This window comes from Tetrao urogallus (assembly GCF_951394365.1).
Source record: "Tetrao urogallus genome assembly, chromosome: 15".
In the NCBI taxonomy this organism is placed as follows: domain Eukaryota; kingdom Metazoa; phylum Chordata; class Aves; order Galliformes; family Phasianidae; genus Tetrao; species Tetrao urogallus.
This window is the reverse complement of record NC_136828.1, coordinates 13,240,668-13,254,111: the sequence shown is the minus strand read 5'-3', so window position 1 is coordinate 13,254,111 and position 13,444 is coordinate 13,240,668. Positions and strand designations below refer to the sequence as shown.

Genomic DNA, 13,444 nt, shown 5'->3' with positions numbered 1-13,444 from the left:
CCAGTGTGTGATTACTATCAGATGGTTAGTCCTGGTTGCTTCCATTGACAATACCAAGCAGAGTTTCATTGTTCCCCAAGTTAAATTCCAAAGCAAACTATTAAACACAGTATATATCTTCCCTGCTGTGCAAAATGCTGTGTTTATTATAATTCCTTTTCTTGAAAGGTCAGATTTGCATAATGTGCAGCAGAGGCTGCGATAGCGCAGGAGGGGCATCTCTGTGTGCCTTTTGCTCACTGCAGAACCCATGCAGCAGCAGATAACTGAGTGCCAGCCTCCTGCTGCCAGCTGGGAAGTCAGGTCACCCAGCCCCTGGGAGATAAATTGTCTCTGGTGATCTAGATAAATAGGAGCGGGTTCCTTCCCTGCACAGAGCAGCAGGTGATGCTGACACAGCCAAACTAGACAGGAGCCCATCACAGCTTTGATTCCATGCAGACACTGGCTCTGGCTGCAGCTGGGGAGAGCCCTGCCTTCCCACCGTGTCAGCAGGCCCTGGGAAATCAGGCTCTCTTTGTACTTCCTGATTCTTCCATGCTAGCCTGCAGCAGGCGCAGCATCTGTATGTGATTTCTTGTAAACCATCCCTTGTGGCAGCCCGGAGCCCCTTGAAACACTTTACTTGCAATCACTTCTTTTCAAGGTATAAACCACAGATGTTTTCCCCTGTTCTTTGCTGGCTGAACATATCCCAGCCTCCCTAACCACCCGCCCGCTCCTCCCATCCGCAGACCTGCTGCTGCGCGCCGTGCTGCCCGCAGGTGCTCCACAACTCTGCACTTTCATCCTAAGAGGTTTGCAAGGAGGCATGAAGCCCTCCTGGTTTTGCCAGGATGATCAAAGGCAGCCGAGGCACCTGCATTAGCCCAGGGATAAGTACATCAGGTCTGCGTTTCAAGAGCCCTTGTGGAAAGGGAACCCTTGAGCGATCACAGGCTGCAGGGCTGCGAGCCCGCAGCTTGCATCATATTGGGTTTCTTCAGATGTTGACTTTGCACTTGAATTTAGGCTAAGAGAATGAGTGAGGGCTACTGAGATGGTTCTGGAGCGGCTGGTGTACGAGGAGTAGTTCAGCTTTGCTTGGCCCAGGGAGGAGAAGCAAGCCTGATCTTCATTTTCTCTTCTCCCAAGTACTTCTCTTTCAGTCATTTTCTGGACTGAATCGGGCTTTAACGTGAGAATGCGAACACACTGTTTGGGCAGGAGTTGTACCTGAGGACAGACAGTGGGCAGCCCTCGGAACCGTTCTCAACAGAGGGATTTGAAAAGTGTGCGCCCAGCATAAAGTAACCACACCTCAATGGACAAATCGATGACCATCGATAGAGGCTGCCAAGGAAACCCTGATTGAAACTGTCAAGTAGTAAATCATCAGCCATTTAGTCTGATTATTTGAGGTCATTCCAGGGTTAGCAGTCAGTCCTATGCAATACAGCTAATTAATGCAATCAAAGCCATAACGAGACCTTATTGCTGCTCCCACTCCTCCCCCAGCCGCAGCCCCACATCATTTCTCTGTTCTTCCTCTTATCCCTGTGCCGTGGGGGCCACATTGCTCCTTGCCCTCTTTGCTCCTTATTTCTTATCCTCATCCCTAATCCTGCATGCCTTGCCAGCCCTAGGCTAGGTTTGCACACATCTGTGGGCTGGGAGGGACAGACATCCATCCATTGATGGGTGTGCTGTGGTGGCAGTGTGGCAGCCTGCCTTTCTGAGCAACATGCAGCAGGCAGAAGCCAACCTCCATCAATACACCAGCCCCCTCTGCCTCATTTACACCTCTTCATTCCTTCTGCAAAGAGAGTAGTTCTGAAGAAATATTTGAGTTTAGAAGGAATTAGGAAGCAAAGTGACTTCAGCGTTTGTGTGCTGCCATAAGAGAAGGGCACAATCTCCCTCTAATGACATCTTACGTGCATGCAGTAATTTTAGGAAGAGTTGTTGCACACCAACAAGCCCAGCATCATGCTCTCCTTCTTGGTCATGGTCCTGTGGGAAGGGAAGGGGCTCTTGTAAAAAGGTGGACGGTTCCTCTTATTACAGAAAGTGTGGTGGCAACTTTGGGGAAATCTTAAGGTAACACACATTCCAAAATGTGCTGCAGGTCCTTAGTTTAATGGTTGCTGGGGTAATGTGACTTGTGGAGGAGAACATTTCTGTTTGGGATGTGTGCTGAAAGATTTACATCTGTGCTATTTTCACCTTCTCCACCTCCACATAAGTCTGCATGCTACGTAGCTCTCCTCAGTAAAACTGCCAGTTCTCAACCCAGCAAATAAATGGACAAAATGTTGTTTCATGTTCTTTAAAACATAAGATAAGATTTTAGAAGGTGGCTTAATTTTGGCATTGTGTCATTGCGCAGCTGCAGGACTTGGGGCTCCAGCCACCCCAGTTAGCATAGGGCAACACATGTATGCAAGAGAACCTATCAGTCTGGGGCTAGAAGGAAGAAAAAACCATATATTTTGTGGTTTTGGAATATAAATAACATGGAAACAGTCAAAGCTCAGCATAGGGCGTAATCCCAGCCACTGAAATAAATCAGTCTTTCTAGTGGTTTCAGTAGAAGAGAACTATGCGTGGTAACAGCGGGTTCTGGGTCAGAGCTTCACTTCTCCTAAAGTTTTTCACATACAGCAGTGTTTTTGTGAATTCTTGAAAACTAATTTAAGAGTAGGTTTTAAAACTGTTTTCCTTTATTTGTCAGCCAACAACATCTGCTTCTATGGCGAATGCTCCTACTACTGCTCAACCGAGCATGCCCTGTGTGGAAAACCAGATCAGATCGAAGGGTCTCTAGCTGCTTTCCTTCCTGACTTGTCCTTAGCTAAAAGGAAAACCTGGAGAAACCCTTGGAGGCGTTCCTACCACAAGCGCAAGAAAGCAGAGTGAGTAGTACTGAGCAAAGTGCACCTGCAGCAAATGCCAAGAGGAAGATTCAGCAGTGCTTGCTCTATCACACCTAATGTGCTGTGGTGTAGGAGAACATTTGCAGTTCTTCAGTAGCTCCAACTCCTAGGAGGGGAATACTTACAATTTCAAGGAGCTCTGGACTACAGTCCTGAACCTGAAATGACCTTCAGTGTCACAGTCTCCTTGTGGGATAGATATATGCAATGGCTTTTGACAGGATGCAATGGGACCTGTATTACGTCCTACCAGAAAGAGAAAGATTCACTGCTATCAGCAGCCTTAAACAAGTCCCAAACGTTTTCACCGTATGACTGATGTTGCAGCTGGTCTCCTAAATCCTGAACCTGTTAACCACATAGTTTTCAGTCTTGTGATTTTCTTCCTTTTTCATCAGTCACAATCTTTATTGGTTGCTTGCAATACTGAGAGCAGCCTGAGGAATCTGCTGCCTCCTCGTGCTCCTGCCCTCAGTTGAATACAAGTAAATCCTTGCAAAACGACAATTTGTTTTTTAATGCTCAGTAAGCTTTGCATGTCACATAAAATATTGAAATATTGGCTTTTCCAGATGGGAAGTTGATCCAGATTATTGTGAAGAGGTTAAACAAACACCCCCGTATGACAGTGGGACCAGAATTCTGGATATAATGGATATGACAGTTTTTGATTTTCTAATGGGTATGTTTCATCTCTTTCAAAAATTAAATGCAACATTTAATTAGAATAAGAACCACTTCTTTCTACACCGCTCTGCGTAGCTCAGCAATTTGTTAAAGCACGGCTGAAGCTGCATTTACAGTATATGCCATTCTAGATGATTATGAGAAAATGCACATTTACATGGTTATGTATTCCCATCAGTGCAGATTAAAGGAACAAAGATGTTCAGGAGTGCACAGTGATAAATGCAGGTCATGCTGGTCTCCTTCAAAACTGCCAGGGGCTTCACAATTTGCTGTAGTGAGCGCCTTAGCACAGTTCTGTACAGCTCCTGCATACTCTTGCAAAGGCTGCTCAGTTTTGGCACATTGCTTTCATCCTGCAGTAATATTCCCTGCTGCTTGCTCTACAGACTTGGAGGTTGGGACTGGGGGATGGAGAAGTATTGATTTGTCACAAAGACAACTGTGGTATGTATTAGGAAGGTTGTTTTTTTCTTTCCTGGTTAGCTAGCCTGCTCACAATAAATTAATTATTAACAAGAATGTAACAGTGACCTATGCCAAGTCTACCCAGAGGTTAACACTGAGACATTTGCATACGTAACCTGCCCAGCACCAATATCGCTGCAAGGCGTCAACAGGCACACTTGGTCCTTGAAGACAAGTGAGCAAGGACATAGCCTCTGCCATTCCCACTGGTGAGATCTCTGCAGCAGACTGCAGCAGGAGAGGCCAAATCACAGCTCAGGAGCCACATGGGCATCTAGAAGTGACTCGGGATCCCCACTATGAAGATAAAACTCCAGCTTGGCGCCGGTGCTCTACACAGTGACCTTAAAATGGAGATCACATGGCCATCTGCCATGGATGCCAAAAGCAGTACCAGGAGAATCCTGCTCCATGTATTAGAGCTGTAACATTTTTGGGGGGCTTTCCAAGCAGCCAGAAATTTGGAAAGAAGTCCTTAACCAAGAAAAAACAGGGTGTTTGGTTGTGGATCAAATGCATTAGTGAAGTCATATGGATTAACATCCCTATTTCAACAATCCATTTCCCCCTGTAAGCTAAGCCTTAACAAGAATGGTCTTTTTTCACCATAGGTAACATGGATCGACATCACTATGAAACCTTTGAAAAGTTTGGAAATGAAACATTTATTATCCACTTAGATAATGGAAGAGGGTAAGTACCTTCAATAATCTTTTGAACAATCTCTGGACAAACTATTTACTTCATAGCAGCCATTATGAGACCATTTTTGCATCCAGTCATTTACGAATTATTAGCAATTACTGGTATAATAAGGCAGTATTAGAAGCCCCAAAGCAGAACCAAATTCTTGCATGCTATTTGCTGCTCAGAAACAGGTTTTTCTTGTCCATACCTCATAGTTTATAAGGAGAGCAGCTTAACAGAGAAGAGTACAAAATAAGTATTTGCTTCCCTGTTTCAGGAAAGAAAAACTGAAACCTGCCAGAACTGTGTCATTTGTTCAGAATAAGTGGCTGAACTTGGAGTCCAGATTTTCTCAGTGCCAGTCCAGTTAAGCAGAACATACACAGCCATGAATTTTATGCTTGCATTTCCTGAAATGAAAAGAGCTGTGCAAGCGAGTCTTTAAAGCAGCATTTGTCACATTCTTCTTCTTACCTTTAAATAGGTTTGGAAAATACTCCCACGATGAACTTTCCATATTGGTGCCTTTAAACCAGTGCTGCAGGTAAGTTTCATCTCTGCAGTCATCCTCCATTTTGTACAGATTTTTCAGCTAGTAGCACTGAAATATTCGAGTGTGCCTTCCTCTGCAAACCATGGAGACAGGGGATGCTGTGATCCTGCCTGGTGAGCCTGACCTGAGCTGTCCCTGAGCATTGGCACTGACAGGCTGAAGTGCTTTACTGAATTAAGATCTGCCAGCAGGAGCGTGGCTCTGAACTATTGTGAGAGGCTCTGCTAAAATATGGCTTTATTAAAGCAAAACTGAAATCAAGGGTGAAATCTTCCCTCAGCTGCAGTGATTCTCAAAGGTGTGTTCCTCAAAGCCCATGGCCAAGAGTTTTGAGGATGAGGGATATCTAGAGCTTCATTTTGCATGACAGCTCCTTCTCTGCAGGCTCCCAAACATCACCAGCCAGGTGGAAATGGAATCAAGGGTTTGGAATATGACGCTGCTTGGTTCTTAGCATTTCAGATCACACAATATTTGTTTGCTATCACCTCTGTGACTCTAAGCCTTTTACCCTCATTGAGATCAGCAGCGATGAAAACACTGACACAGATTTTTTGTTCCTTTTTCTCCTAGAATAAGGAAGTCGACCTATCTGCGATTGCAGTTGTTAGCCAAGGAGGAATACAAACTCAGTCTCCTGATGAAGGAATCTTTGCTAAAAGATAAAATCGCTCCCATTCTCTACCAACCTCACTTGGAGGCGATGGACAGGCGGCTGCGGATTGTCCTCAAGGCTGTCAGTGACTGCATAGAGAAGGATGGTTATGACAATGTGGTTGAAAATGACTTTAACACTGATGTTAACACTGTTGCGACCGAGAGGTAGTGAAATCGCAAGACTACGTTTTTATCAGCCGAGTAAAGAAGATTCAAAAAGAAAAAGAAAAAACAAAAGTCTTGCAAAAGACTGGTATGCCACTTTGTGAATTCAGTGAATTCAGACACGAGATATAATTGTTCCCAGAGTAGGTATAGAGTAGACTCTGCAAAGGATTGGCTCATTAAGAAAAATAAGTCTAACGTGATGCTTTCCATTAGTTCCCAAGAAGAGATTATGAAGAGGTTGAGAAAACACTCACATCGCCGACAGACTGATAGCAAAACACCTCCTGTCCTTTTTGTATAGCAAGGAGGCCTTTACTTAATATTTTGTATTTATATACGGTATATCTACGAACCCCAGACCTACCTACCAAATCTAACAAAGAGGGACAGCATAGGTTTGTGACTCACACTTTATTTGTGGTGACAGTCCGCTTAGGATGTTGTGTTAACCCTTCAAGTGCTCTAATCCACTGTATCTTATTTAAATTGAACACTTTATTTCCAGCTGTTCGGCATTTAAAGGGTTAAGGCATTACAAACTTTTAAAGGCAAAAAATAATATTAATAATAATAATAATAATAATACAGTGATTACCAGAAGGGAATTTCACTAATTGTGCATTGACAGGAATACTTGAATGTTGGTTTTACAAAGTGATGTAAAATGACAAGTTGTACTATTTATCCTTAAGGAGGTGGCAGCTCTTATCTTTCTAGACTATCATAGCTGAGCTGCTCCTTTTCAACTTTGCTTTTGATAGTTTTGTGTAAATATATACATATATGGGTAAAAAGCTGTTTTCAGCAGCTCTAGGCTTACTTTTGCAGCATTTTTGTGGAATTGTTTGCAACGTGGTAAAAGTGCAATAAAGATATGGCAAAATGTGTAGCCAGCACGTGTAGATGAATTCATTTGTCATTGCAAATCTCATACAGAGCACAGCTTTTCATCAGCCAAATTATCCAGAAGTAGTTGTTTAAACTCTCACCCCCTTTTGTAGCAACAGCAGGTTGGGCTGAAGCAGGGAATTGGCAGCTAATGTATGTTACAACTCTGCTAAGGACCACAGTGGTAAAAGTAGTTAATCTTTCATAGGAAAACTTTTTTTTTTTTACTATCATTTCAGCATCCCTTCCTCTTGCAATTATAGCTGTAAAAGCAGGCTGTGCAGAGCATCTCAAAAAGACACATTCCCAGAGGGTTTATATGCATCAAATCCTCTGGCTCAGGGAGCAGAAGCCCTAGAGCAGGCCTGAAAATCTCAACCTAAAATATCAATAAATGCAATATTTTCGGGCAAATAGCTTTGAGTCATGCACAGCTGAGCTCATGCAACGTGTGTTGAGACTTTCAGGCCAAAAGCTAGCTGGAAATTGTAGGAGAGACGTACCTGACATGTAAAAACATGGCGTGGTACAGGAGGAGTCCCTCACTGCTCCTTTGGGTGGAGGACAGGATTTATGATGACACTATTCATCGCAGTCATCATTCACAGCTGTCATTTCTTTCATTTTATATCCCTCTTCTCAAGGGTTTGTAAACATACATTTTAAAAGCTTGTAGCCACACAGCCTAGCAGGTAGGCATTGCAGTGTAACCCAGCAGTCTTAACATGATGAGCAAAAGAAGAACAGCCGTACAGTCTTATTCGCTTCTGAAGTTGATATATAATCACTAAAAAACATCTTTGTTACTGTTTTATTCCCCATTTCAGTTCCCATGACCCTCACAAACATGGTATGCAAGGAAGACAGAGCAGCTCAGATACTGCAGCTGTCCATGTACTTGGAAAATTGCTGTGTTACCCTGTGGCGTTTTACACTTCCTGAGATCCAGCTGTGGTCTGAGGATATGCTCTGTAACACAGCACTTGCACTGCCATCCCCTCTCCCTTAGCCAAAAGATGCAAAACTTAGGATTGTAAGGAGGAGAGGTGGGTGATGCTTATTTGCTTGCATTCTTCATCCCTGAGGGGTTACAGAGGACTGCCTGTGTGTCCTTACTCTCTTTCTCCTTCAGCAAAATCTCAAATTCTCTCCCTTACTCTGCAGTGCCTAGCTGAGGTTTTCCTGCAGGTGCAGCTTTTCCTCCCTGTGAGATTATGAGGCAAGGATAATAAAAGCATCTCCTACGGACGCAGTTCTGCTCTCTGCTCCTGGGGTCGATGCAAAAAAATCAGTGATGTACTTTTGGAAAGCAGTGCTTGGCAGCCTCTGAGCTGCCTCTGAGACAGCAGACATTTTCATTCTGGAGAAGCTGAGTTGTAGGTCAGGAGCTCCTGGTAGGAAGGAGCAGGCTGGAGAGTCAGCAGAAGATAGGAACTCAGAGACGTAAACTCACTGCTATGAGACTGAATTTCTATAAACCAAATGAGCAGTGTTTATGTAGAATAATTAACTGAAGGTTGCTTATTTTTACCTTATTGTAGGCAGGCCCACTGCGTCTCCAGTTTCCTTCCTTAACTTCAGCACTTCCCTTTGCAGGCTCTGTGTTACAACTGGGTGTAATCCTGTAAAATTTTTTCTTGCAAGCAGCGATCTTGGGTTATATCTGCTCTTACATAATTCTCCACATATATTTCCTGTATACTTAAAGAAAAGCTAAGAGAGGGGCTCTTCTTTATGAGGAGACTTGCAAACACCTTAGAAGAAGGTGTTAGCTAAAAAGCTGGGAGACTTTTCCCTTCTCCTGGGCCTCAGATTATAAACCGGGGTGAGTTAACCACAGCTGAGCAGTGCAAACCCAAATACAGGTCAAGGTGCTTATAGAATAAGCAGCAGCAGCTGAGCTCCTGCCCTTTGTAGGGCAGAGGGAGCTGAGGATTTGGGGCTGACCCGGAGGGTGTTGCTGTGTGGAAGGGGTGATTAACTAAACAGGCCATACAGCTCAGTAGGGTTTGAGGGCCCCTTTGCATGAGGACAGCCCGTAGCAGGGGGGTCTCATGGAGCAGAGCACTCCTGCACGCCGTGCAGCAGCTCAGCACGGTGCTCCCAAAGGGCTGTCACTGTGCATTAGGTCAGTAATCCGGGAGCTAAGGAGGATTAGCACGAGGCAGTGTAACATCTCTTTAGGAGTCCTACATATCTCTCAGACAAAAAGATTTGCTCTAAGGAGATAAATAAATGTCAGAATCCAATTGGTTTGTCTCCGACTCTCAAAAACAGTGTAGCAACAGCATCCAGACAATCACAGATAGAGAAATCTGCAGTCAGCTGTCAGCAGCGTTCAGCACAGTAAGTATAGTATGCACAGTAAATAACAGATAAAATAGATAATACACTTCTGCAAGCACCTAATTACAACTGCATCTGGCAGCCTCGAACAGCTTACTGTATTCTCCTGAGTGATTCAGATGAGAGCCTTGTTTTGTTTTGCTGATTTTATGTCATTTAAACATCAAAGGAAATTCACACAAATTAAAAAAAAAAAAAGCTCCCGTTGTTTGAATTAGGTATCGTTGTTGTGATCAGCGGGCAGAGCCTACAATGTATATAGAAGCTACAAGCCTGAAGGAGATTGCAGTGTAAGCAATATTGTGAAGCGTTGCACAGGAGGAGGGAATGTGGGAATTCAGCCCGAATGGTGCCTTGGGGCACTGAACTCAAAATGAACTCTTCTGTGGGCACAGAGGGAGGAGCGTCTGAAGGACGCTGTGCTCCCTGCTGTCGGGGCTGCGTGGTGCCCCAGGATCTGCTTGAGAATCATAGAATTGTTAAGGTTGGAAAAGACCCCTAGGATCCCCAAACCCAACCCCTGCCATGCCCCTAACAATATCCCCACGTTTGCCCTTTTTGGAACACCTCCAGAGACGGTGACTCCACCACCTCCCTGGGCAGACCCTGCCATACCCTGGTGCACGCAGCAGCACAGCATCCCCTTCCCACGACCTCCACCTGCAGCTTTTCCCTGTGCCAAGGCGTCTGTGGCCCAGGCTTGAAGTTTGAACCACGCCAGAGCCTTGATGACGTGCATCCTGATAGAGTGAGTTTTTTTCTGGTGCTGAATGGAGAACTGCAAAAATAATTTCCCAGAATGAGTTCAGATATCAGTTGTTCCTGTGGACTATCTGCCAGTGATTGTTTCCCGAAATATCTGTGGCTCAAGAAGGAGTAACGAACACACAGAAGGAAAATTCTTTTTGAGATGTAAATTGAGTGTCTGAGGAAAATGTTGAGTTTTGGGACAGGTTGTCACATGGAAGTTATTACCAGTGAGAAGCTGCTGGATCTTCCTGAGAATACTTTTCACACTGAGCCTGTGTGATTCATCGGTCACTTCCAGCAGGACTCAGACTGTGACCACATCAGACTCAGTTATCTGCTGGCTTCTCCATTTGCATCAAGAAAGTATTCATCCAGTGCTTGTGGGGACTGCCTGGAAAAAAAATGATAAGCAAATGGCTTTGGTGGGTCCAAAGGCATAAAAAGCCTGAAGAGGCCAGCCCTGGTCCTGGTCAACAAATGAACATAAGCAAACAGGGAGGTTATTGATTCAGCACAGCAGTACCCTTTCCTCTAATGCAAGGTCAGAGAAAAGTTTGTCCAGAGGCTGTTCAAGAGATGCTGGAATGCATGCCATCAGCTGCTCCATCTTTTTAGAGATATTAAATACTTTCCGAGGGTTTCTATTTCTGCAGCTTTGATGTAGTTGGCATGAGGAAGGAAGTGGATTTGGAACATGCTGGGGGAATGTCTGCATTTGTATCAGTGCCCTGCATGAAGACTTACGTGCTGGGAGATCAGCTCCACTCATTCAGATGAACTTCACATACGACAGCCCCCGTCCCTTGTCAGAAGCAGCATGTGTCATGCCTTGAATCCTGCTCAGACCTGGGCCTGAACCCAACAGCTTGCAGATGGAATTGGCAGCTTGAGCTAAAGCAGAGCATCTCACAATTGGAGGTGTCAGATCAGAGCACTCTCCACTTCTATGAATGTGGGAATCTGGGTCATGTCATAGCCTTGGCCATTGTAATGAATGACATTAGGTTCCCTACATAAATTCTTCTGCCACCTCTTCTGGAAAGGAGCTCACTGATTGATAGACATATGTACAAAACCACCTACGTGCCATAGTTGACCCTGACATAACTTCAAAATACATCCCAGGGTGACTTTAGACAGATCCTACCTGAAAGACAGGCAATTTAAAATCTCATCCCTCCAACTCCTGGTGCTGTACCGATGCCACTGGTGGAGGTGGCACAAACACAGAGCTCTGTGCCCACAGCACACACTTAGCACCTGGCTGCCTGCATGGGTGCCATCAATTACACAAGAACTGCAATCCCCATGCATATTGTGAGCCCTCGTGCCCAGCTAAGTGACAAATGAAAGTTAAAGCTGTCAGCAGGATGGAAGCAATGCAGCTGTGTAAGCCTAAGTGGGGGTAAAAATATCTTAAAAAATGACAAAGGCAAGATGATGCACAACCCCTCCTTGCAGCTGCTGAAACGTAGGCCAGGAGCACCACTCACTGTTCTGATCACAGGCTGAGCTTTGGAAACCAGGGATAAAGACTCTTCTGAGAACTGAGCCAATCCAGAGCTGCAAATGGCTTTCCTTCCAGCATCTCCTCCTTTTTTCCCCCCGTTCCCATTTGTGCTACCTTTCGGAGTAGCACAGGGACTCTTTGCCACAGGCAGCTCTTTATAAATAGTGGAGATAAAAGGCTTTTCCTGTTGGACCACTGAGTGAGGTTCACATCATTTTCCAGATCCAATTAAAATTCTTTTTGCTTCTTTTTAAACGACTTCTTCCTAACCAGTGGAGTCAGTGAGTTTCACAGGTCAGACCCTAGGCCTGGCCCCTCCTGGCTGCCCCACCGGCAGATGAACAATCTCTGACCTCCTCACAGGTTTCTTGGGTACAAGATTATATATATTATTCTTATCATTTATCTATTCTCTAGATTGCTAGCTGCTCGCTTCACTGAATTGCACTAGATTTCCATTTGTAAAGGGTGCTTTCTTAGCCTGAATAAACTCTGAATTCAATTATTTATAAATTGAAGCATCTACAGTCCAATCTTTGCAGTGAAACAGCAGCTTCCTAAAAATGCAACAGCAGCATGTGGACCTGGCTGTTTGCAATTTCTTTATGATATTCACCTCTACAGACCCCTCCTTTTGCAACACATCCAGTAGCCATCTGTAGGAAGTTGTTAGCAGCCCCATAATGAGCCCTCCAAGTGCTTCACCCTCATTGTCCACCTGAGGGCTGTATCTGAGGACATCTGCTGCACTGTCTGTACCTGCACAGTTGAAGATGATGCCTCATTGATCTTTGCAACCAATTCTGTGGATTCCATGCCTTAAAGTTGCTACCCTGGAAGTTGCACTTCAACGAGTGGTTTGGACTTTCAGCACTGCTTCAGTACAAAAGAGTTTGGAGGAGGTGGTTCTTTCATGGTGGCTATTTTACCTTTTCCCTCCCTGTGTTGGCAAGGGATGTGACAGCATTAAAGAAGCATTCAACCAGCTGAGCCTTCCTGCTTCCTCACTGCCCTAACGGCTCTCAGCAGCTGCTAAGTGCAGGGCCAGCACGGGGAGCCTGTGGGCTGTCTGCAAGAAGTTGATGGAAACTTCCCTCTGAAGAAGTCGAGATGAGGTTAGGAAAGCTGTGTCATGGCTTGGGTGCTTGAATGTTTCCACAGGAAAAAATATTTGTTCTCAAGTTCTCAAGTTCTGCTCTCCCACAGTAGATTTATTTACCTCTTGAATAGGCAATAACAGCCATTGCACAAAGCCTCCTCGCTCAGCAGATATGATCAGTATTTTCCCATCAGAGGACCTAATCTGAAGTTAATAGACACTTTCCCAGTGGTTTCAAGTTGTTTGAATCCAGCCCAGAGCAGCTGCTGGGGGCCAAGTGGAGCAGTGCTGCTGCTAACCGCCCTCCAAACAGGGATGTTAAAAATTAAAAGGGCTTAATGGCTGTACCTGCATGTCCTCTGACCTGCGCTGGTATTTGTGCTTCCTGATTAAACAGCGATGCCTCAGCTGTGTGTATGGGGCTCAGTTTTGCAACACCTGAAAACAAATGTTCCCTACCAAGCAGGGAGGCTAAGAAATGGAGAGAGAAATATATGGACCGTATGACCAGTTCTGCACAGTCTGCAAAGAGGACCAACCCAGCTGTCAGGTTACTGCGTATTTATGAAAGCCCATCACGCATCCCCACCCTGGTCACAGCTCTGCTCCCAGGTGCAGCTGGGTGTCAGGTTTTTGCTGTAAATGAAGCCACTGAGAGGCGATCACCCAGCTCACAAATCCCATCTGCTCCCACAGGTCACCTGCAGGAGCTCTCA

General features: G+C 44.9%; 1 protein-coding gene across 1 annotated transcript in view; it reads left to right on the top strand.

Annotated features, from left to right (window-relative positions):
- The window catches only part of FAM20C (FAM20C golgi associated secretory pathway kinase), a gene marked incomplete at both ends in the record, with an annotated part of 53,323 nt that extends 47,187 nt beyond the window's left edge, over positions 1-6,136 (top strand). Inside the window, 5 exons of the mRNA XM_079542886.1 lie at positions 2,714-2,894; positions 3,488-3,597; positions 4,682-4,763; positions 5,242-5,301; positions 5,884-6,136. Coding sequence (XP_079399012.1) covers positions 2,714-2,894; positions 3,488-3,597; positions 4,682-4,763; positions 5,242-5,301; positions 5,884-6,136 — 686 coding nt within the window. The remainder of the gene's footprint in view (positions 1-2,713; positions 2,895-3,487; positions 3,598-4,681; positions 4,764-5,241; positions 5,302-5,883) is intronic.
- Positions 6,137-13,444: the final 7,308 nt, after the last annotated feature.